At 43.2% G+C, this 26,083-nt stretch overlaps 1 protein-coding gene across 23 annotated transcripts in view; it reads right to left on the bottom strand.

The window, feature by feature from the left end:
- Nucleotides 1-2,363: 2,363 nt before the first annotated feature.
- Nucleotides 2,364-26,083, bottom strand: part of CLASP1 (cytoplasmic linker associated protein 1) — a 167,001-nt gene continuing 143,281 nt past the window's right edge. For 20 of the 23 annotated variants that reach the window (XM_085584914.1, XM_085584915.1, XM_085584918.1 and 17 more), the window contains 7 exons: nt 24,105-24,255; nt 23,226-23,472; nt 22,282-22,475; nt 20,496-20,624; nt 10,381-10,587; nt 8,127-8,243; nt 2,364-6,425 (listed from right to left, as the gene is read on the bottom strand). In XM_085584914.1, the coding sequence (XP_085441040.1) occupies nt 6,339-6,425; nt 8,127-8,243; nt 10,381-10,587; nt 20,496-20,624; nt 22,282-22,475; nt 23,226-23,472; nt 24,105-24,255 (1,132 nt within the window). In that variant the 3' untranslated portion in view covers nt 2,364-6,338. The remainder of the gene's footprint in view (nt 6,426-8,126; nt 8,244-10,380; nt 10,588-20,495; nt 20,625-22,281; nt 22,476-23,225; nt 23,473-24,104; nt 24,256-26,083) is intronic. The other 3 variants (XM_085584917.1, XM_085584926.1, XM_085584932.1) reach the window with 1 other exon arrangement.

Here is a 26,083-nt window from a genome sequence, read left to right as displayed (position 1 = left end):
CGGTGTGTTTGTGAGCAGCTTCCCTGGCACCCTGTAATCCCGCCAGCCCCGCGTTAGCTCGGTCTGGTTTACGCTGCCCTCACCATCCCCTCCGCTGCCCGCGCAGCTGCTCCCGAGCCAGCTCCTGCCTTTCCCTTGTGCCCAGCTCGGTCCCTGCATGGTCCTGTGGCACCTCAATGGGTTATACCCCATGAGCATCATCCTGTGCTTCCTGCCTGCCCCAAGGAACAAGCACCCACTCTGTCCCTGAGCCATGCAGAGAGGAGTCGCTGGCTCCTGGTTAACGGGCTGGCACCCAAGCCTGGATGTAAACAGCTGGGTTTTGGAAAGCTGTGGCTTTGCTGAGCCTGTTTCAGTACGTGCCAAGTTCTGACAAAGCAGCATGGAGATCAGAGCAATGTTGTGTTACCAGCCTTGGGATTAACAGGCCAGTATTTCCCAAGACGTTGGCTGCAGTCAGATCCCCAGGGAAAATCGGAAACATGAGCATCTCCTGTGCTGCAGTGGTCCAGGGGGCACAATGGGTGCAATGGGTGTCACTGCCCTCCCAGCAGAGGAAAGCCGTGCCCAGTCGGGCACTCGGGTGACCCCACTATGGAGCCAACCTTCTCCAGCCCATTTCCATGCACTGGCATACTGGCTGTAATCCCGTGTTGTCCACAAATGGATCCATGACTGGGATCATGATCAGAGATGGCCTTTCTCTGGGCCTACACAAGCACACAACCATCTGAGACACCCTCTCCATCCCAGTCTCATGCTTGGGTTGATTTCCATGTCCCTGCTGCCACAGCAGCTTCTCTAAAGCTTTGCAGGGCTTTCCCATGCCCCCACCACCAGGAGCAGGGGACAGGGTTTATGGTCTGCCCTCTCCTCCCTGAGGTCAGTGTTACATCCAGTTCTGCCCTGAGCCTCTTCCCAGCAGGCTCCTTGCCAGGGCTGGAGTGGAGTTGCTGGGGTGGGCCCTTTCTGTACTTTGTGGAAACGTATGAAAAGGCAAAGCAGGAAAATGTGTTGGGCTGGTGAAAGGAAGAGAGTGGTGTGTGGTATTTTCTCAGAGAGGGTAAATGAGGGTTGCACAAGTAAGAGGTTGGGTTGCACAATCAGGAGCAGTGCAATTATTTAAGTTAACACTGATCAACTGAGATGCACTTTCTCAGGGGGTTTGAACCAAAATTTCTTATTTAAGTGGATAAAATTGAGATAAGACACCTACCTGATCCAGGAGTGCAGCTCTGCTGACACATCCTGAGAGGCTCCTTGGCACATCCCTTATTGGGAGGGAAGGGGTCACAAAATCATTTGACAGGGAATGCAGAAGGAAGAAGCAGCAGCTCAGACTCTTCAGGACAGAGAAATTAATTGAGAATGGGCTGTGAGTGCTTCCAGCAAGTCTTCACACTTGCCAGGAATCTGTTACCTACCTTTAATGGCTGGCAGCAACTCCAGTTCTCTGTAGGGGTGAGCTCAGCAAAACCATCTAAATCAAGGATTACAGCTATTCCTCATTCTCCATCTGTGAAGCAGTCATGTGGCTGAGGACAAGGGACTTCACCACAAAGGGGATACAAGGGACAGATACTTTCAGGTGGTTCAATAAACAAACTCTCTTCTGTCAATTCGCTTCTGTCTCATCCCACATGAAAATCCATAGAATCATTCAGGTTGGAAAAGACCCCTAATGTCACCAAGCCCAGCTGGTAACCCAGCACTGAAAAGTCCACCATGAAATCATGTCATAATTGACACATCTACATCTTCTAAATACCTCCACAGATGGTGACTCAGCCACTTCCCTAGACAGCCTGTTCAATGCCTGACAGCCTTTTCCATTAATTTTTCCCCTAATACCTAATGCACTCCTGGCTTCCTTGCTCCCAGCACAAGGAATTTTGAGGAGCTTTTGCCCTGATTATCAGGGTAAAAATCAAACCTTAGGGAACTCATTTCCCGAGTACAGAGCACAGCTTCACTACATGTTTTTAAATTGTGATGAGCTATTATTCCCACAGGAAAATACACAAGTGCTTGAGTGCTCAGGCTGCCCGGACAATTCAAATTCAAGGCACAGAGACCTAGTTCTGCTAGGAGTTCCCAGCATTCCTTCACTTCCCCAAATACTTGATCACCCAAATATATACAACCATGTATTTTAAAACCTCTCAAATTCTCTCAACAAGCATCAGAATACAGGTATCTTTGGTGACCTTCTTCAAGTTACATGACTTGGCACAACCATCAACTTTCAAACACAATTGTGTCAAATAACACCAAATTGTTTACAGCACAGGCTGGAATAAGGAGCTCTGTTGGACAGTGAATTATTTTGATGTTTCCCCCTCAAGAATAAATCCAACTTCCGCTTATTCTAGGGCAAACTCAAAAGGTTTTATTTTAATTTTTTTTTTTTAGCAAATTCTATCACGTAAATGTTAACAAAAAACATCTGTACAATTGCCATGATACACTCAAAAGTGAAACAAATAAGATATAAATACAGATATGGATGTAACATGACAAAAGCGGAAAAAATAGAAAAAAATACATGCGCATGAACACGGTGCCACCAAAGTCATTTCTCATGGCTGGCATTTTTCAGAGCATTTTTTACTTCCCATTTAAAACATTGTTAGCAACGTCCTGCTGTGTACTACAAAGGTCTATTTTTCTGTCCCTTAATATGTAATATTATGCTTGATAAATAAAGGGGTGGGGAAAAAAGGTTCTGATGACAAAGATGCAAGTTACATTACTTATACAGGTTATTGGTAAGCTAGTAATAAGCAATTAAAAAGACAGTCTTGTATTGTATTGTAATCCAGGCAAGCACACATAGTGTACCTTAAGAAAGCCACATGCCTCGGTATTTCTGAACTACATGAGAACTACAGTACGTAGACCTGTGGGGCAGATGGAGCTGGGATTTGCCCATGCCCACGGAGCACTGGTGCAGCCAATGGCAGAAAAAACATCCACATCTGAGATTTCGGCAACTTTGCAGCCAAGAGCTGCTGTCTGCTGAGAGTTTTCTCCCATTCAGATTTTTAAAGCATGGTGGGCAAAGAAAATACACTTTTTTTTTCTTTTTTTTTCCTTTTTTTTTTTTTTTTTAAAGGTACGAAAAATTGAAGCCCTGCATAATGGGCAGCAAGAAAAAAAAAGGCAGCTGCAGTAGGTGGCTACTGCCAGGAGAAGGTGAACACAAGATTCACCGGAGCAGTGAGGCACTGCAGCATGCAGACCTTCCTCTGCAAGCGTGCGTGGACACTGTGATTTGTAGCCAGAGAGACCTTTATGCTTGCTGAAAACAAGATGATTGTACAGCTTGTTGAAGTCAAAACTGGAGATCAGAGAGGTGACATTCAGAGCTAGCCCTTTGAGTACTTCAAAGGAAACACAAAATAAAAACAGGGTCATGTTCAACATACTAAACAACCCTACTATGTACATTATCCGCGATGATTTATAAATACCTAAAGCAGAATGCTCCTACTGTGTACAGGTAGAACATATCCTAGAGTACTCAAAGGATGGACAGTCCTCGACTCACGCAATGAAATTAAGTAGCACATGAATGAGCAGCTGTTGACAAAGAGAACTGGATCTGATTCAGGAAGTAAGGCCTGATTCCACCCTTTGCAGCCCCGGGAAGCGCAGGCTGGCCGCAGGCGCCTTTCCAAGCACGAGCTGGGACCCGGCTGAGGTGCCAGGGACGTTACAGTGCGTTCACTCTCAGTGCATACCAACGGGATTTTATAAAGCATATAAAATCATTTGAGAAGGAATTTGATTCCTGGAGATTTGCTACAGTGTGCCATTCAATGGAAAGGAAAAAAAAGTCAAAACCAACAAACAGCAAATGATGATAGACCAAGCTCCATCACAGCTGAGAGGGACTAACACGACCTGGTCAGCTGTGCTGACCTTCTGAACCCCAGAACTGGAACAGAAGATGCTGAGCTGGGATGGGGAGAAAGAGAGGCATAAATACTAAGCAGTTAAGAGCACAATTTAAAAAAAAAAAACAAAACAAAAAACCAACACCCCCCCCAAAAAAAACTAGCCCACTACTAAAAATTCAAACAAGACAGCTTAACTGCTGCCAACAAGTCAACTGAGTATTTCCTCAAAAGGAAAAATAAATTTGTGTTAAAATCAAATTTGAAGCATTCAAAAAAATTTAAAAAGAGCATTCTAACAAGCATACAGAAAGATGTTGAAAAGAAATGGTCCACAGAAAGGCAGACACAAACCATGAAGAAGCCAATCCTCTGCCTTTAGTGAGGATGGCTTTTCCGAGCCTCCAAAAAGACCCTGGGGGAATCCCCCACCCCAGGAAAGCACATGGTTTCTCCTGCCATAGCATTACTGGTTGGGAAAGATGAGGGAATTAGCCCTGCAGCCAGCCTGCACACATGTGTTCCAGGAGCAGGTTACCTCCCCTGCTCTCAGGTGAGCAGGGAGAGGGACCAACAAGCTTTGCAGCCCACTGACACACAGTCCCCCAGCAGCCCCAATCCCTCCTGAGAAGAGAACTGGGAGAAAACCTGGCACCAAGTGTCAGCTCCCAGCTTAACTCCTCAGGATGAGGTTGAAACACAGAGGGATAATTGATGGAAGGGGCTTTACCCTCTCCTGCTGCAGTGATGGAGTCTCATGTTCTCAGTATGTTCCCCAGGTGCCTCTTCTGCTCCCTAAAGGGGAGATGTAGGAAGCTGGAGAGACTCCAGGGCACTGAGAGCAGCCAGGGAACACACATCCATCACCACAGCTGCAGCCTAAAGCTCCAAGTCCATCATGCTCCTGCATCACTGGCACTGGAGGCAAAACCCCAGCTGTGATCCATGGCAGGTTTGGGGTGGGCATGCCCATCAGCCAGGATCCAGCCCAGGGCCAAACACAGCACATTAATTAGCAACCTCCTGCCTCCCCTGGTACAGGCAGAGCCAGAGGGAGCTCCTCCTTTGCAAAAAGAAGGGTCTCTGTTCAGGGAAGGGCGGTGCTCTGGTGTTGTTTGATTGTTGCTGGTTTGCCTCTGACCTGGTCTGTGTCATTAGGCTGCAAACACCTCACCCAGAGCACCCTGCTGCCAGCAGTGCCTGGTGAGGAGCCCCCACTCTTCTGAAATGCAGAGCATTCAGCAAGCCTATGCATGGAGATGGCACAAAGGAGGCTTCTAACGGCTGTTAACAACACTGCAGGGTCTTCAGGAACAGGAGGGCTGTGGCAGGCAACCAGCACTGTCCCAGTTGGCTCAGAGGTGCTTCCATGTGGTGTTTCTGTTCAGATTCAGACACCCTTTCTGTCCTCTGGGATGAACATTTTGCCCAAAGTGCAAAGGAGCTGTGGGTACAAAGCCAACCAGCATCAGTGGGTCAAGTCAGAGCAGCAGATCAGCCCTTTGATGCTACAGATTTCAAGGAAAACAGCTGGCACTGAAATACAGCTCTGCCAGCTCCCACTGCCCACTGACACACTCAGAGCCTAACCCAATCCCACCCACCTAACTCCACTATCCTATCTGCAGACGTCGGTCCCAGAACTGGGCCTCAGGTTCCCTTTGGGCAGTAACAGGTAACCTGGAGAGTCTTTTGAACTTATGAAAGAGCCAAATGGTTTGAGAGGGGAGAAGTATTTACAAAGTCAATGAAAAGAGCAAGACCCCAGCTGTTATGCACAGCTCAGCTGGCTGGATAGCAGTTACAGAGAGATCAGCCCATCCGAGGGTCTGTCAGAACTATGTACAAAACTCAGATGTTTAAAAAGAACCTACTTTCATTACTCACTTGGTATCTCTCAGTATTAAAGCATCTGAGGCTGGAATCACAGTCACACCTCCAAAGATCTCCCCATGGAGGGCCCTGCAAGTCAGGCAAGCTGCAACAGGGAGTACAGAACAGGAACACCAGACTTGAAAGAAGAGGACCCAGCCAGAATGGGTGAGGGGAGAGAGCAGGTAACTAGCACACAGAAACCAAAACTGGGAATGAACTAAACCAACAAGATTTGACTTTTACGTGTGTCCAGGTTCTTGGACTCAGTGTTAGAATGCTAACTTAAACATATTTCTGAGATTTCAGCAGGCTATGCAAATATGTTTAAGTATGGCTTTCTGCTGTTCACTTTTAATGAAGACTGCGACACAGACCTTGCTTCCTTTACATTCAATACCAGTAAGATTCTACATAAAAGCTTTTAAGGGACTAAAATACTGATTGCAATAAATATCTGCATGGCCTCCTTAAGCTGATGGAGCGTGCCAGTGAAGAGTAGCAGAAAGGTCTCTGAGAGGCACCGTTGATTGCTTCTAAGTCTACACATATGTCCACAGATCTCCATTAACTGTGCGTCGAAACATCTGAAGAGGAGCTGCTGTTGCTGTTGGTGGTCTGTGCCCTCTTTATATACAAGTTTAGTAGCTTCATCTGAAAGAAAGAAAGAAAGATCAAAAGATGCCAGAAAAAAACTGGTGGAGAAAAGTTGACTGCCAATGTAAAAACTTGCATTCCGTGGTGAGCTCATTTTGGGGTGAGCTGACACTGGGCACTCTGGAGGAAAAGCAAGAAAACTGGCCATATTTCAGAACAGAGACAAGAGGCCATTACAGACAGACTTAATTGGATTTAGAAAACTTCTTGCATTTCACTTCAGAAGCCCTCAGTTCATAGACCTCAATCCTTCAGCCAGGTCAGGTCAAGCAGGATTCCCAGAGAGGCCAGTAGGGCTGCAGGCAAACTGGTGATCCAAGAGCCACAGGTCTCCCCCCTAGGAAACACCCTGAACTTTCCCTGTTTTATAAAATGTTTTTCAATGACATTATATCTTCACTAATGTAGTACATCTAGTGCAATTACAGTTGTTATGACTATATACTTCCCTTGCATAGATTTGTTTTCTTTTTCCTCCATGCCACCTACACTCCAGGCCCTGTAATGACTCATGTTTACACTTGATTTTACATAGGCAGGAAGAATTACTTACATGTTTATAGTTAGTGATGTGGTGGACTATGTTTGTAGCACCTAGGATACTGGAATAATAAAGCCTCTACAGCATTTCATAGGGGGATTTCCCAACATCCCAAATACAAAGACGTAAACCTGAGCACTCATACCTGTCTCTCTGCACAGCAATTTGAAGGCACAAATATAATTTGTTTAGTGACAAGAGAGAAATTAAAATCCAAGTGTTTTTAGTGTCAGATTGTTTTTGCCTATACCACACTTCCTTACCCATGAAATAAATTGTGACTTTAAAATGACAGAATAAAGCCCTGTGAACTAAGTAGCTATGTATGTGCACAGATTTGTTTCAGAAACAAAACCTGCAAAATTCATCTTAAAATTGCATAGAAATCTTGGGTATGAACACTTAAAACAGCAGAAAAAAAAAATCTGTGGTGGCTTGTTGAGCAGTTCTGAAAAGCAATCAAACACCAACACAAAATTCTTGACTGAATGACAGAGTTGAATTAAGGGCTTGGTTTCACTTGCAGCCATCAGGGCAGAATTTGAGTTTTGCAGCTAGTCTGACTCCAAGGTGCAAAGTCCTTTGAAGAGTCATTTCAGCTTGCTGCTGTCCCAGAAGGAAAGGGATGTTAAGAGTGAAGCTTTTACCTGCATTTCTACCAGCCCTAATCACAACTTGCTGCTGAGAGGACCTGCTCTCCCACCATCCCCCTGCATTCCCATCACTCTCTGCACAGGGATCCCTGTGTGGCCACAGAGCAGACTAAAAGCTATTTAATTTGTATTGCAGATCTGGTTTTCAGCCAGGGCAGCCAGCTGAGCCAGCTCACTGCACAACCACCTCTGGATGTAATGCCAAAGGAAGAAGACAAACGTGGAGAAGGACCTGCTCAGAGGCAGCGTGCAGTTACACAAGATCAAATGTATCACAAAACCAATCTCCAAACACCATTAAGATTTTCTAAGTGGGATTTCAAATGCTCACATTGCTGAGCAATTGCAGTGCTGCTCCTGTGGTATTTGTCAGGTTGAGACAGGATTTAATAGAGTTCAGGGAACCTGACCCAGAGCAACAGTGAAGCCACCGGTCTTGCTGCTAGTAATAGCCAACAGAATGGTTTACACTACCAAAACACCAGAGACACATCACTCTTGTACCTTGCTTCCTGTGAGTTGTGCGAGATGAGGTTTCAGTTCTTCTCCAATTACTGAATAAATAGCCACTAGGCAAAATACACTGGCTTTTCTGACACTGCTCTCCGTGTTATCATAACCCTGGAAATGAGAGGAAAAGGTCAGAAGGCAAACAGCACTCCCCAACACCCTTCCTGAGCAATACACTACTGATGTACATTTTGCAAATGTGGCTGATCCAAGAGATAAGTTAAAAAACCTCTGCTTAACAGTTTGCAACCTGAATACTCAAAGAGCAAGAGAATGCAATCACCCTATCTGTTATTACTCTCATGCTGTAAGTTATTAATATCTAGTTATTTATAGCATTAGATAACAACATATGGTTTCCTAACACGAGCTCAGGACTCTATCAGATACACACACTTCTGTGTCCAGTTCAGATGACCAGGAACTGTCCTGAACAGTCAGGACTCTTTGGAGGGCTGCTTACCTATCAAGCAGGAAATACCACAGGAAAGAACAAGCTGAAAGACCCCTGTATATGTGCTGATCTCTGGCACCTTGTGCAGAGCTCAAACTAGCCACCAGGTCACTCAGCAGCTATGGACACCAGTCCCAAACTCAGGCAGAGATGTTCACTCAGCAGCCATCCCACCCCATGAGAAAGGCAGACATCCCTTCAGCCTGCAGGACGCCGGCTCCTCTGGATGCAGGGTGACCTCTGCTGGGAAAGCCAGAGGAGGGATGCAGCACAGCTGGGGCTGTCCCATCTGGGGCCCAAGGACAGCCCAAAATGACAGCCTGCAATCCCACAAAGCACTAAGCTAGGAAAGCAGGAGACCACGGTGAGCTCAGAGAAACACCAAGCTATTGAGCATTAAGGTGGAGAAAAAGGCTGAGCCTCCTCATCAGGAGCAGGGCAAGCACAACTCTCCCCTGCCAAGCCCTGCTCTTCCATGGAGTCCCCATCTGTTCATGGAGAGCCTTCTCCAGGCTGTTGAGCTGCACACTTGTGCCCACACTGCTGCTGACACTCCTCGCCTCCTCACCACTCTGCCAGGACCCTCAGTGTGGTAAACAAGCACCAAGGTGATTCTCTCCACACACAGTCCTTCAGCCAGGATCCCAAAATACTTCTCAAATGTAAATTCCTTATATCACTCTGTTTCTAAGGTAAGGAAATATCTCAGGCAAATTACACTCTGAAACAAGAACCATTTAAAGTAATTAAAGAAGACAAATAAAACTGCCTTTTTAAAGGCATGCTGCTCTCAGGCTTTTCCAGTGCATCAAAGCTTCACTGTTCAGATTGTTGTCTCCAACAATGATAGCTAAAACCATTTTAAAACAAAAGTTCAGATGAATACAGAATTGTCCAATTCCCAGAAGCTGAGATTTAAGAATTGTAAGAGCTAACCCTACAAAGTCGGTATGAATGCCAGCATCCATAAGGAGAATTTCTGACTTTGCTCTTGTCCTTCCAACATTTTAAGCTCACAATGAGGAGGCCTCTTTATCCCAGTTCTCCATGGAAGTCTTACTCACCTAAACACATTTCCTCCTTTCACTCTGACTGATCTGTTCCTGTCACAGTCTCTCCCCAGTAAACACACAGATTTACTCTCCTCACTGCTACTTCATGTATTTCCTTCTTGTTTGCAACCCCATCCCAGTGCTGCCAGCTGCTTGTGCAGGTGACCAAAAGACAACACTGCTACAGCCAGTGCTCAAAGCTAAATCCACAGTGTACAACCAAGCCTTAGCACTGCAAAAACACAGTTTCCCACCCAGCCTGAGAGAGTTACCAAAGAGGCTGAATAAAGTCAGCAAGTAGTTCTGTCCTAATTTCAGAGAGAAAAGAGGAAAGGAGCAACCTGCCTGCTGGGATTCAAATTCAAGTGCAAAGTAGCATCAAAGCACAGAACAGCTCAGCAGAACTAAAGGAGAATTAAAGGGGACTACAAGATGTACAGAGATAGTGTAAAACGTGACTAACTCCTATCCTCAAATTTATTATATGGTTGCTACTGGCTTATTTGGGAGTCAGAAAAAGGCATCCAATTATGGAATATCCATGTAAGAACCTGAGCTCTCCTTTCCTTAACATTAAAAGGATTAAAAACTCATATATAAAAATTTTATTTTACTAAAAATTAAATGGCTTAATTTACCAAAATCTGGCCCCATAGGATCCATCATTCTGCCTCCCTTAAGGCACAGATGTCACAAATTAATGGTGGCTTGTGCTCAGGAGCAGTGACACGGGATTCTGTACCTGTAACAATCCAGGAATGATATCAGGTAGGAGCTGATGCAACGATTCCTTGGAAATCCTCTCGATGACTTTCGTTTGCATTTTGATGGCAGCTAAGTTAATTGGATAATCTGCAGTCTGAATGATGGGGCAAAGCACCTTGATGCACTGCTCGGGGTGGATGGAACTCGCCAGGGTGGAAGCAGCTTCTTCAGCAGCTCTGACCACCTGAAATGAAAGCAGAGCAAAACTTAATGAGGTCACACTTGACAGCCAACACCACTGGTGTGTGCTAGGAATGACTGCCAGGAAATGCTTGGGGATGTTCATTAACAGATCTGCAGGAGGCTTTGTTGAGGGACAGCTGATTCTGAGACTTCACATCCTCTGTCTCCAGTGACATCTTTGTTCAGCCAGTGGCAAGAAGTCCTTCCCGCCTGATGTAACTGTGTCAGAGTTGTGGCTAGGCTGAAGAAATGATCTGTCATCCAAGATAGACAGGCACTCCCATCCCAGGAAGAGTGAGAGGATGACATCTCTCCAGCCACTGCCAAAGAACCCAAACCCACCAGCTCAGACTTACACAAAATGTTATCTCCTCAACCATTACCATGAATGTCCCTGTTGCAGCCTCCAGTGTGCACCTCAGTGCTGAGTGGCACGTGCCTATGCTGGGGCACCCATGGCAGCTGTGTCCTGCCCTTCCCAGCTGAACTGCACTGCAGTCAAATCCAGGACACAGACACAAATGGGCTTTAGGGAGTCCCTGACCAGGCTCATGTGCTGCTACCAGCACATGTAACCCATCAAGACAGCACTGGGATCACCATACAAAATTGGGAGGAAGAACAAATGGAAACAGCAGCAGCACCCACCTTTTTCAACAAGCCCACACTGTAAAGCAGTGTACATATCCTGTAAAGCAAGGATGATGCTAAATCCAACTCTACCCTGAGAGAAATCAGATTCACAACTTTCACTCTTCCCCAGCACAGCTAGTTCAAGAAGAAAGACCCAAATCTGGTCTCTCCTCCCAAGAGAATTTATTAATTTTACATTCTGCAGTAATTGGATAAAAAAGAACAGGATGGGAAGGCAGGTTTTCTTTTTTCAAGTGTCTGTGCTAATTGCCAGACAACAAAAAGAAGCTTCCTCTTGGCTGCCCTCTTCCTGGCCACAAATAACACTCTTTGCTCCCCATGTTCTTGTTACAACACGAAAGATGGAGGATGCTTTTCCCCATCTTCTCTTATCCCCCTCTTCTCAGGGCTTACTTTAAAGGGAGGGTAAGTCCTGAGTAGAGATGCCCATGGGCAGACTTGAATCCAACACCTCAACTTTAAGAAGAAGCATTCACAAATCCTCATGTTTGGGATCCTCCAGCTAGTCCCAGGCAGTCCCTAACTAAGCCCAGGAACATTAAAGCACCCCTCTTTCCTGGCCGTGTGGGAGGCTCAGGTGCCCAGCACCAGTTCTCTACCTCCTCCTAAACTGAACTACCTGGGGTTGTCTGAAGTCAATACGTTGAACCCAGCACTAGGAAATCTGTCCCAGGCAATCTGCAAAACAGCACATGAATCAAACCACACGTCTCCTGTCACTTAGACTGAAGCATGGCTGCTGAATTTGTGTTGTTCTCCTCTCCCACACACTGTGAAGGCATTAAACTCAGGGATTTCTATTTGAGTAAGCCAACCTATGGACAGATGTAGCTCTATCAAAGCCTCAAAAGAAGGTGAGTTTTCATTAATTTTAAGCAACTACTTTGGATAATTCATGAACAAGGAGTAGCTGGAAACTTATCTTAGTCCATGGACTACAAACACAAGGTTTAATTGATTTTTAGGATAGCAGCAATTAGTAGTGACCAGAAGGGATCATCTCCACCTACAGACCTTGCTTCACCCACAGTCAATAGTCATATCCATGCTGCTAACATTTATCTACCACTCATGCTGAGAGCTACCTTCCTGGAACAGGAATGGCACAAAACACTTGAATTCCCAAGAAACAGCAGAACTCATCCACTTGGCTTTTGGAATTCTCTTAGGCAGATCCAACAGTCAGTGTGATCTCAGACACTTCACACAGCACAAACACTGCATGCAGGCAAGATATGGGCAGGATGGTGAAGCAACCTGAGATTTTGGACTGCTTCTGTACCAGTGCCGTATTTATAGAAAGAAAGCTGTCCAAGTGCTCCATTTACCTCAAGACTTTCTCAGAATTTAATTATAACATTAAAACATATTCTAAATGAATGACAATCCTCAATGTGGTCAATATTTAAAAAAAAAAAATTCTTCCCAAAAGATCTGTGAATTATTAACTATATAGAACAGAATGCTTGCTTTCCCACTTACAGCAAGTTTTCCCTCTTCCAGCTATGTCTTTGCTAACTTCTCTTCAATTTCCCACATGAGAAGCATAAAAGTTGGTATTTTTCTACATAAGTTAGTACTAACTTAGGAGCCAGTACTGTGTGATTTTGTTGGGAAAGAAGAGAAACACCCAAGTACTTAAGGGAACCTAATGCCAGGCTTTGATAGCACAGGGTGGCATTGCTGGAGAAGATTACGCCAGGAGCTCCCAGAAGGTCTCTAAAGGAATATACTTCCAAGCACTGCAGTTTTTGATGTTTGCTTTCCACAAATGATACAAAGCATGAACTTAGAGGGCCCTGATACTTTACCATCAATTCAACTATTCACTAGCTAAAAAATCCCAAATATTACTATTTGAACACAGGCCACTTGGGATTTAGTTCTGCAGCAACGCCAAACACTGTTGGGAAGGTGTTTTCAGACACCCTCAGAAAGAAAGCTTGCACATATATCACAACACACTAAAAGAAAGTTGTAAAAAATTTTAAACCTTATATCCTCTTGGTATCCTACTTGATTAAAAAAAAAAAAAACAGTATTTTAGCATAAACCTATGGCTAGCCTGTGATCTCAAACACACTACCATTAAAAAAAAAAAAAGCAGTAGGTGAAGAATTTAATGAATATTCTCTCTGGGTTTCAGCTCCATATCCTGTTTGCACATAGTTTACTATGTCTATTAAGCTGAAGGTATGAAGTAAGTCCATGAGACAAAAAGCCTATTAAATCAATTCCATGCACAAGCAACATTAAAATACAGTGGTAATTTTTCACAAAATAAGCAAGAGTTCAACAGCAACAAAGGTCACACATATTTTGCCCATCAAAAGGTGAGCAAGGAAAGTTGTGAAGGTACAGAAATTATTTATGCCCCTAACAGTCCTGCTTTCAGCACTGCTGCCTCATTCTAGCATGGATGTGGCTACATTTAGGCAGTGGCTGGCTATTTCACATCCCTCCCCCCTGAACACAGGAGGATGCATTACACACACCCAGCATAATAGGAGCTTGTAAATGTGACAACACCAGGGAGGACTTCCCAGGCTCCCACGAGCACATCTGGCAGACAATGCCTGCATCTCAGGCACACTTCAGCAAACCCCCTGAGCTGTGATTAGCTTTAATAACATGCTCAAGTCTCACTGACATCAACTGGATTCCAGCATGTGCTTACATGTCTGTTTGGATGAGAGCCTCTGCAGGTAACCAGCTCCTGGCTCCCTGGGGAAGCACCAGCAGGTGACAGGGCATAGGAAGGGGTAGGACAATACCAGGGTGAGTCAAAGAGAAAAACTCATCCCTGATGGCACAGGAAGCCAAATGCCACCATTTTCAATGCAAGTACCAGCCCTGTCCTTCCTCCTGGCTTTGGCAAAACAAAACATTCAGCCACCCAGAGAGACTCTGGATCCCATGAGGGGCTCTCAGAGTCCTGCCCACCTGGCACTGCCAGAGAAATCAGCAGCATTTCCAAACAGAAGGAAGTGCATTATCGAAATGCACAACCTGCCAGGTCATTTGGCAACAAAAACATGCAATTGTAATAGAGTTTAGCAAAGACATTTTGCCATGAGGCACAACACTTGTGCCTTGCAAATTGTACATACCTTACAGTATCAAAGAATCAAGTATCATTTTTAATCAGGGCTTTAACCTGGCCAGCAGAGTGAAACAACCTCAAAAGGAGTGGGAGAAATGAATAAACAGGATCAAGGAACAGGTCTTCCTCCCAGCTTTGAAGGCAAGATCAACAGATACACATCAAGAAGTGACAGGAAAGGCTCGTACTAACAGTGACACCCCAATAAGTAGTGTCTATGTCATCTATCCTTTAAGCCCAAGAAAATGAAAGGGCACTGTTTGCTACGTGCTCAGACTGAGGAGCTTGCTGTCACAAGGGGATTAGAAGTTAGACAAGTTAACCAAAGGAAAGAAAAAAGCCAACCCACACAGGGTGGCAGGAAGAGCCATTCACACGGAAAGGCTTTAAGACAGCTGGAAGGGGGAAGTATATCCACTGTATGCTTGCTTCTTGCTAGTGAGTCAGGTAGGGTATCAAGCAAAGCAAGATTTTTGTCTGATCTAATATAATTCTTCTTAGGAATTTCAAAATAAAAGTAGAAAAACTATCAAATGATGATGGCAGCTGGAAGCAGCAGATTCAAAAGGGTGGCAATGAAGCAAGACTACAGAGAGCCTGCAGTTCTTTAAAAGCACAGACACACAGCTATATGTAAGGTATGTCACAAACATGATTTTACCTCCCAGTAAAAGCTTAGAACAAACCATGCCTTGAACTGGATAGTTTGACATCGTTCAACTCAGGGCAGGTAGCCCTGGAATGCAGATCTAAGAGATAGCTCTTGGCCTTAAAGCAGCAGGTTTTTCTCCTTTCTAAAGGCTTACCTTATGCTCTACACACTGGAGACTAGATTCAGCCTGACTTTTGCTGGCATAACATGAGCTCTGTGTGCTGGAGGGTTCCTTGAAAGGCATCTGTGATGCATTAAGAACCTTTCTAGCGAGTCTCACGAAATAGAAGTTTTTATACTTCCACCCAGTTTGCTTTAGGGAAGGAGCCATATTCAAATGCACAAAGCCAGCAAAGTGCAGCACACAGAAAGCTGTTCACCTCCAGCAATGTCTTCCTTAATGCTACCAAGGAGTAAACTTCTTGTTAGGCAGGGACAGGTCAGGCAGTCCCTGGAACATGCATGGGAGTTGCTCCTTGATTTCAGTGTGAGGGGATATGCTGATGTGTAGTATGAGTGTGATCAAGACAGTGGCCTGTCTCAGAGCCTTGTCTTTAAACAGAAAAGCATACTGGAATCATCAAAGTTCTATAAAATTTGCTGAACAAACTTTGGATGACAATTCCCACTGGTTTACCTGGTTCACAGTGCACTGTAGCCACACAGGATCCTATTCTGAGCCAGAGCTCAGCCTCCATCTCTTCCACTCAATTTCCTCTGCTCAGCTATTACATTTCATGCATTGACATGTTGCTTGCTGCCTGATGGCTGCAACAACCAGCTTATGAGTTTTTCTAGTTTCAATTCTGCTTTAAAGAGACATAAAGTACTGGAAAATAAGGAAAGAAAAATGTCCTGACTCCCCTAAGATAGAACATGCCAGGTTCATAGGCTACACAGGGCATCAGTATAACATGCAGAGATTTCAGCAAAGCAGCACTTGAGGCACCTGGATGAGAGCTTCCCACAGGACCTTAAGCTGGAGTACTTTGCCAGGACTGCTAGTTACTGTGTCTGGTGGTTACTTAAAGCCTGTATAATCTAAGCTGGAGGGGATGGAGGTTTACCAGTACCTAGTCAGGCAAACTCCCATCCCTGAAGGCTTTACAGTCTAATTCAGACAGGAACAAACAATTGCAGACTTGGTTTCAAAGCAGGAAGTGGACTCAGAAATGGGGAGTGCTAAGAAGTGTGATTTTTTTAAGTGCTCAGAGATTAAGTAAATTAGACTGCTTTTCCTGAGCACTAAATATTTGAAACGTACTGGGAAAAAGAAGAAGCACATAAACATGTATTATGAAACATCAGTGACTGCCCACTTGCAGCACTTGGTAGCTTCCAGCGTGGACTAGATAAAAATTAATCTTCAAGACTATGATCATTTAGCGCTTTTCTTTTTGCAGAAACCTACACAGCTCATACCATCATCAGAGGACAGTTACAATTTATAAATGTCAGAGGCCAGTCTAAAAGCACCTCAGCAAGATAATAAAAATTACCTACAGGTAATGGGTAACTGATTTATTCTTCTGTCTCTTTCAGAGGGTTACAACAAAGAGTGCACAATAAGCATCCCAATTATGCTTATGGACCTTCTATATCATAAAATACAGAAATTAGATATAGTACAGGATCCTTTTCTTACACATAGAAAACAGACATCAGTTAAGTCTATAGGACTTGTGCCAGAGAAGCAGGGAATTAGCTATCCTATGATTTCTCACTCTGCTGCTGATTTCCAATATATTAAACTATTTGTGTTTTAAAATACTCAATAATAAGAAATTATCCTCACTTTGCTGGCATGAATCTGAAGCAATGTCATTATCAGTGGTATTGGGTCAGCAAGCAGCATCTCTCCTTAGTTATGGGTGAGTAACTACACTGGAACAAATGAGTTAATATTAACTAATTGGCAACAGAAAGATGGTTCTCTTCCAAATAACTACAAACAAAGATTGATAAAAATCAACAAGATTTAATATCATCCACAACTTCAATTATGTTCTAATGCTCCAAAAGTAAGTGAAAGGCATTTACATGTCAACCCCCCTAAATGTTTCCAGTTATGACCAAAGCAGGCTTGACTCATCACATCACCCCATTAAATCAACAGCATTAAACAGACTGTTGTACTACAAACAGTATAAAAACAGGACAAAGTTAAAAAATGCAAACTAAACATGAATCCCAACCCAGAGCCCTCTAGTCTGTAGCCTAGGGTTACATTAATTTTGACCTGCTGCTGAGGTCTGTGCTTTGCCAATCTCCTGCATTTGTACACACAACAAGGTGTGACTCAGCTCCAACTCCATGCACCAACTTTTCCTCTCCCGTATCCCTGGGGGGAATGTGGTGCTCTCACCTGTGCTGCTCTGCTAATCACAGACCTTGCCTCCAGCAACAGAAGGCAGACGACTTTTAGCCATGGCAAAGACCCAACTGTCTGAAGACTTCTGCTTGGCCTTGAAAAAACAGCCAATTATCCAGGCATCCCAAAATATCTAACTATGCTACCACTGCTTTGATACTTCCAACTATGTAATCTGGAATAAAGTCACAGATCTTTCTTGTTTAAAAAAGAAAAGAAACTTTAACTAGATATCAGCACTCAGCTGGGTGAGGGGGTGATATTTGCTGGTTGGTGAATAAGTTGTTTTTGACATTTGATGTCTCCTGGTGATGCTGAACAACAGCAATACTGGAATTTGTGTAGACAAACAAACCTTCCTGATTTCCAAAGAACTGCTTCTTACTATGACTTCTTGGAGACAGTACCCAACCTTAACAGTTCTGCTCCTGTTCAAATTCCCTTTGCTTGGTCACTTTAGATTGAGTCTCTGTGGGTCACATATAATTGAAAACATGAGAAGTAGCTGGGAGCAATTAGTAGTCCCTGAACTGAAGGAGAAATTCAGGTAAAAGAGACTGAAACAGATACAGCTTGCTCAAAATAGACATTTTCTCCTAACTTACACAGCCTGTTGAGACACCAAATTGTCAAATCATAACCAAAGATCACTTCTGTCTTCTGCTACAAGGCAGAAGCAGTCCATAAACATAACAAACTGGAGTCATCAGGACATCACTGACACAAAGATTAATCCTTTCCCAACTAAATTATATACCAGCTTTTCTTGAAATAGTTCTTACAGTCTAGAGGAAGATTTGATTTTATGTAGTTTAAGGACAATGCACCACTCCCTTTAACACTGCTGTGATATAGTGAGAAAGAAAGCTGTAGAACAGACTGCTCAGAATTTCCTTTTCCTCTTCAGCTATCCTTTGAAAGGGCCCTTCACTCACAAACTGGTGAATCCTCATTTAATCTCCTGCTCAGTGGGATCCAGTCAAAGAGCAGCTCCTCTTCCCCTCCTGGAGAGAGCAGTGCCCCAAGTCAGCAGTGGGAGCGAGCTGGAGGGCCACCACGGGAAGGCAATTTGTGACCTCCTGGCTCTAGGCTATGAGTTTGACCAACTGAGCCATGCCCAAATGATCTCTCAGTTAATTTTTCACAGACTTAACTGAATCAGCAAGTCCCAACTACAGGTAAAACTACTTTGAGCATATTCCCAGGTATATATTTAGCCTAGCTCATGTGGACACTCAAGTGCAGGTACCTTTCTTAACTTCAGGAATGCTGATATCCTCAAACTACTGACAGACACGTGATACCTTTCCTGGCCTGCATCATGGTTCTGAGAGCCTCATTTACACAGGGATCAGAAAATACTCATACACAGAGTGAAAAATCCAGAACCAGTGCCCCCACTTCATACAGATCTGCACATGCAAGGATGACATACCTGCAGTGTCCTGCTGTGACAGATGTCACCTAAAGGTCCCACTGCAGCAGCTGAGGTCTCATTATGAAGCTGCTTGGAAAACCATGGCAAATCAAAGCCACACTATGTGCAGCATAGCAGCTACTTGCTGAGCACAGCACAGCTCAATTATTCTATAAAGAAGGGCCAGAACTCCCATCTCTCATTCCCGGTTTGAGTTTATCTTTCCCTGTTTTTCCCTGGAAGGCACCTCATGAAAATCCCAAAGAACCTTTCCACACCACAAGAATACAGAGGCATAAAGTATGGTGTTTTCAACATCAGTCTTGATTTCTGTAAAACCCACCAGTCCCACAAGAACAGTAAATTCTGAGGGGCATTTAAAAAAATGCCAGGGGCAATCTGGAAAGGCTCTGCTAGAAATGTTAGTTCTAGAGGATTCTCAGACAGAAAATACAAAGGGCACTGAGTCAAGGTGAGCTGAGAAGCATGCAAGCAGGAAAACTTGCCAATAAAAGGCACTCCTTCAGAACATAATGTTTTGTCTGACTCCTTTATCAGAAAATCAATTTACAACTGCTTCTTACTACTCTGAACTGAAAAAGACAGAGGTGCAAAGGCTCAAAATCAAGAAGAGGAAGGTAGGCAGAATAGGGCAGCCCTCATTCACCAAAACATTAAACATATTCTACTTCTGCATTTTAGAGAAATCCTGACTGTTATTTTCTTTCCCTGAGAGTGTGTTTTGTTTGGCTGTTTTGATTTTCAAACAGTACAGTTTCTGCTACCCATAGTTAAAATAATCTTGTGTCAGTCATCCAATGCTCTGGAGCAGCCTGGTCTATTTTAATAATCTTTTCATGGCCAGATATCTTCAGAGATGCCTAAAATGGCTAATTTAGAATAATCCTGTTGTAAAGAATAAATGTCTTAGATTTCAAACCAAGGACTTTGTTACAAAACCCTCACAGACTGATAGGGAAATTCTGGTAGCACTTTCCAGAAGGTTGAATTCAAACTTCCAATATGCACGAGGTAGATTAAAAGATCCAACTTGGAAATCAATCTACAAAGATTAACTTTAAATGTAACTTGAATTGATCTACTTAAAATGTTATCATGTCCCTTTATTGTTACTTTCCTTCAGAATACTTTCAGTTTTGTATACAAATTCTCTCACAAAAAGGCAAATGCAATTTGCCCTCCCCTTTGCTTCTTCCTCTGCCACTGCAATATGGCCTCTTTGTCCATTTTCTCCTGCTATTCACCAGTTCCAAATTTTCCAGCACAGCCCAATTTCACCATTCAGTTTTCACACACAATTCTGTGTGAAACATAGCCTTTGTGTTCTCCAGTACATTTTGTATTCTTACCTGTACACACAGAGGCAGCACAGTGCCCCAGCATGCTCTAAAAAGTAATTAAACGTGCTCTTTTTTCCTACAGTTCTCAACCTCTCCCAGAATGAGCAGGAAAATCCTGGGAACTTAACAGTGGCATACCACTCCAGACAGCTCCAAGTGCACATAAATAACTCTGACAGTCTCCACTTTTTTCCTCACTGTTTCAGCATGTAAAAATCCTGTCTCTTCATACTTCATACTGATTTGCTCCACTGTCAAGATGGTTCAACACGTTTGCCTGCTATGTCTCACAGGTCCCACATTTCTTCAGCAGGTCCATATTGCTTTTCCAGTAGCTGAAAGCTCACTCACCTCCTTGTGGGAATCCTTATGTGCTTCCAGTGTTTTCATGATAGTCAGCTCCGCGTAGTTCTTAAACCTCGCCGGCTGGTTCCGCAGGATCTCCCTGAGGACTCGCAGCGCCAGGGCTCTGATCGAATGCTGTGTCAGGAAAAACAGACATTAGAAAAAGATTAGAAAGAGTCACTTCTCAAAATTGTACTTGAAGTGAATTCTCATGGCTCATCAGAAATTTGCATAGCTCCCTAGGCCACCAGCTCCAGTGGAGTGAGCAGTGGAATCAATGTAACAAAATTCAGAATTGGGCTCCTTGCTTGCTCTTGCACAAAAAGCCACATAAAATGACTGTTCTCACATATACAAGAATCAGAATGACTACTTTCCTAAAATCCATATTCTTTTGGCAATTAAGTAAAAATTTGTACTCACAGGAAGACATGTACATTACATGAATTTACAAAGAAGGTTAGAGCATGTATGTTTTGCCTTTCCTCTTTTGCTCAGCTTGGCAGATATCAAACGGGGCTCCATCCATGGCACAAAGCTGTTTTTCATGTACTAAAGCAGTAAAACTGACTCTTCCTGTAACTTATATGGAAATTACTTTCAAAGACTTAAGTTATTGTAGTCAACACTGACCTATGTCTTCATCCTTCATATCAAAAGATCATGAGCAGAAGGGATTTATAACATCTGTTTCAATTTCATAACATACATTAAATTTTTGACCTGTGGCTACTCCAAATAGATGTCATTATTTCAGCAGAGGAATACATACTTTATTTCATCCTCTTCAGCCTTTAAAATATGTGCTTTGTTATTAATCTGCAAAATTCATACAGTAGCACAATTCACATGTACTTAAGATAAAGTCACCAGACCTTTTGATACTTGTGTGATGGTGCTATCATTAAGCATGAAGAACTACAGCAGTTCATGCTTAAACTAAGAACAATGACTGAGAAAATGTCAGCCACCTGCTCTGCTTCAGAATTAACATTTCTGAGAGCACTGACATATATTTCACAAGGAGTATAAGAAATACAACAGATTTTTGAATCAAATGAAACAAACAAACAAAAAAAAAAAAAAAGAACTATGAGTGCTTTGAAGCCTCAATTCTGTAGGAGCATGGCTCTGCTGTGAAGGTGCAGTGGGGTGTTGAGCCCCACCAGGTATCACTGAGCTGCTGAAGAAATATCCCCAAATCAAAAAAAGCCTAGCCTGTAAATTACCCCTTTGATCAACTACCAAACATAAAGCTGTGATAATAACACAGTTTTTTTAACATTTCAAAACAAGATCCCCTATAAAAGCCGCGTGTTCTTGATGACATTTTTACAAGAGACAGAGACTCATCCCATGAGATCTAATACCATGGGTCTTTAAACCACTCAGGGGAAAAAAAAAAAATTCTAGAATGCCTTTATTCTCCTTGCTGGGAGTGGGTATAATATAGCTAAGAGCTTGTAACTTCATCCTAACTCAGAAGAGAATAACTGAAGTGCTGACAATTTTTTACTAGACTAGAACTTCTTTTCTGATTCTATTTCAATTTCCTAGCTATTTATTAGTAACACTCTAAGGAGGGAGGGGGAAAGACTGGAACATTTTGGTGTAACTTAAAACTCATCACTGAACAGAGTGAAAACTAAAGCAGAGTTGTCGACCTTCAAAAGAAAAAATGAGCAGTGCAGTATCACTGATGAGTGGTAGGTTTCATTTAAACTAGTGTGTAGGAATCATTACCCAAGATGAAGCAATGTACAGGAGAGTTAAGACAAAATCTACAGCTCACATCTTTGTCTCCAAGCGTTTCCAGCAGCAAGAGCAGAATGGTTTTGAAATGCTCCTCCCAAACTCCAAGATTATCTTCCCTTGTAATCTTTAGCAACTCCAGGAGAGCTCCTTTGCGCTCCTCCACCCGCTCGTTGTGGTTGGAGAGCTCTTTCAGAAGATCAGCCACCAAATCCGAATGGTCAATGGGTACTTCTAGGACAAATGGCAGCAAATCATTTGGAGAAATGGAGAAAAGATCAAAGTGCCAAATTGCTCACCCTCTACAGAACAAGGTTCATGTAACAAGGGGCCCCCCAAAAATGCATCAGATGGTCTTAGTCAAGCAGGCAACAGAATCAGACCAGTCCATAATTTGACCTGAGTTCATAGCATGGCTCATGCATCTGCACAGGGCTTCTAACGAACCAGGAAGAGATGACACCTGGATTTCTTCCAGTTCCAACAATTACTTCTACAAGATGAGAACTGCCGTGGTTTTTCCGAGACATACACACCCAAAACCAATGGTCACATGTATGACCTTTAGATTAAAGTACAGTGACTCATCAGTGTACTGCAAAAGAATAAAGCTGATGTGTAGCTGCACTTAAATGAAGTCACTCAATAACAACAAGCTGTTGAGTGAGGTGTTTCAGCCAAGAGGAGGGGAAGGTCCCAAAGCAGTGTCCCTACAGATGGATATGGATGCTTAAGGGAGTAGTTTGCTGGAAACCCCAGGCAAATGAACCAAAACCACAGTATAACATTTTTTCTCAATAGTCACAGATGAGGTTCTGCTGTGACATGAGAAAAAAGGGTATTTCATACCAAGCCTCAACTCAGATGCAATGTAATACACAACACATGCACAGGCAGGTATGTATCTGAGGGTGCTGTCCCCACACAGATACACTGGAGAGGCAGCGAGCTGCCTGCAGTGTTACGAGGTGAGCTGATACAAACCATCCCGAAGCTGATCCATGTCATCATCGAACACTGCTTCCTTCAGGGCAGTCTTGTCATAAGTGTTGATGGTGTCAGCATAAGGATAGGGGTTGTATTCCCGAGCACGGGGCCCTGAAAAGGCGCGGGGAGGCTGGGTGTTCAGGAGGGAGGTTTTGTTATCCAGAGCCATCCTTCCGCCTTCCACAATGTCACTGCTGCCACGGCCATCACCACTAGGGAGAGCAAGGCCACCATCTCGAGACACCTAGGGGAATCGAACAGAGGGAGAAAAGGTATGCTCAAAATTCTCTAGAAACTGTAGCAGTTCTGGAGCTCAACCACCAATTAGAAAAGGCACACATTTACATTAATTATTTATATGCAATACTTACATAAAACTTTGATTACTACCTTTTTCTTTCACACAACTACACCTGCTCAAAAATCTCACAACCACAGTTTCTGTAACCAGTCTTGCATCACAAGATGCTGTATGAGCTGTGTACTTGGAGTAATCACAGGTCCTAAGCCTGTGAGAGAAACCATCCATTTTAAGAATGAACATTTCCCATTACAGACCTGACTACACACGCTGCATGCATCACTGAGCCATGCTGAGCCTGAGGAACACTAGCACTTTTTCCATCCTTTGTGGCACTCACACAGAATCCCTGTGAGCACATTCCACAGGAGGCCAGAGTTTAAAGGGAGCCAAGGGAAACAGTCAGTGAAAGCCCATAATTAAGGCATAAGAAGTTAACAACCAAGAAGAGGACAATGCCTGTAAGAATACAGCAGGAATAACTGGATTTTGTACACTACCAATCCAAAGACAGGTTTGATCACAATGTTTTAAAATTTCATCTCTCAGGGGACAGTAAACAACTGAATACTTACAATGTCACAGTCCTTCTTTCCATCACGTTTGATTGGCTCATTCAGATCCTCTTGACTACGGAAACTAAATTTCTCTATCGCTTCTGTGACTCCGCGAAGAGAGCTGTAGATTTCATCAGAGTTTAGGTTCTCCGTGTCATAATCCAGCATACTAAAGACCAAACGTACATGAAATGTTACAAATGAAACTGGAATCCTCTTCTGACTGTCAACAAAAACAAGCTGGAGACATATGGTTTGGAGTACCCTTTCTAACAGTGACTTGTAACACAACATGGATGGAATCAAAGCAGAATTCAGGTCTGAGCTTCCCCTCAAATGGGGCTAAAACAAGGAGAACGCATTGCTGTAAGTGAAGGGAAAACAGGTCCACTGTCTCTGACATTCAGAAAGTGTGCTACCTTCTGTAAACCAAAAAACCGTATTTCCAGTGTGGCAATGGTGTAATTTAAAAAGGAAAATAGTACTAATCACTAGAAGAACTCAAATGGTTGTGACAGCTGGTGGAAATGAAATCAGTGAAATTTAAGTTTAATAATATACGAAACTATAACAGATTTAAACGGAAAGGAAAATGTAACTTGACATGAACCTTAGTCTAACATGGACCATTTTAATTCATAAAGTAGTAAAACCTAACTTACTCACACAGTGCCTTGATAAAAACAGCATTTCATTATTTGGCCTAAGTTTGGGAATTCTCTCACTCAAACCTGACACTTTCTTGCGCTTTATAAGTTCCTCAGTAATTTCTCAACCAAGTTTTGGGATTCCTTGAGGAGTTATATCCAAAATTAGGTCCCATGATAAAATGCCTTACATGGTAGGGCAGATGACATTAAAAGATGTGGCTAAAGAGAAGTTCCTACAATCTTTGAGAAAATAAAAAAAGCATTATTGGCAGGGCTTTGCTCTATCTAGGAGAAGTTGAGTTTGCACGACAATCACTAAATTAATAAATCCAGCAAGACAGAACAATTTCTGGCAGAGTCTCAGATCTCAGTAGAGCCAGAAGCAAACAGACTGAATCAGACATTTACATCAAGTTGTTTGTCAATAAATGGCAAGAAGTGGCTCACTGCAGTGGTGAATTACTATTTCATAACATTTTGGAAAGAATGACAGGATGGGCTTGGAGGCACATGGCTGAACTGAGTTGTGTTCCTTTCCCACAAAAGAAAGATTCCCTATGAGGTGGGTGGGGGAAAAACCCAAACAAACAAACACAAAAATCCCTTCTGAATTCTGGGTACACAGCTGTTATTTTCAATGGAACCAAACAGAGGATATTCAATATCTATTAAATATCTAGAACCACAGCTTTTTTCCTGGAAGAAACTTGGGAACTTCAGACAGAGGATAAGATGGGCTGCCCAATACCTTTGGGATTAACACACTGAAAATAGCCATAATCCCTGGCTCCCAAGCAACATGTTCGCACTACACTCACACAAGCATCAGCACTATGTATTTTGGCAAAGTAACCAAAGAACAATTCCCCAAACAGTGTCTGGCAGACCGGGGAGAATGAGAAATCATTTAACAGACCAAGATCAGGAAACAAAAGCTGTTCATAAACCTACAGAAGTTGACATATTTAAGGCTTTTCAGACAGCTGAACAACAGCAATGTACTGTGATGGCTTTCCAGACAGAAGGCAAGGCAGTTTAAGTACCAGTCAGGAATAGGAAAATCTTTGTTTCATACAATCTCAAAAATATATGTTTTGAGCTCAAGCACATTTAATTCACAGATCTTGAAGGGTTCTTTCACACAACTTTGAAGTGGGCAATGAAACCACCATTTGAAAAGGTATACAAGTGACTGTACCTGTGTTTTCACACCAAGAGATGACATGACTTACCAAAGGTTACACAATTAAATCCATGGCAGAAAAACCAAGAAATAATCACAAATGTAATACTGACAATAAATCTGCTGAAGTCATCACTTCTTTCCTCAGGGATAAATTTTGCCCT

Source organism: Lonchura striata, chromosome 7, assembly GCF_050655825.1.
Source record: "Lonchura striata isolate lonStrDom1 chromosome 7, ASM5065582v1, whole genome shotgun sequence".
In the NCBI taxonomy this organism is placed as follows: Eukaryota; Metazoa; Chordata; class Aves; order Passeriformes; family Estrildidae; genus Lonchura; species Lonchura striata.
This window is presented reverse-complemented; position numbering and strand designations above follow the sequence as displayed.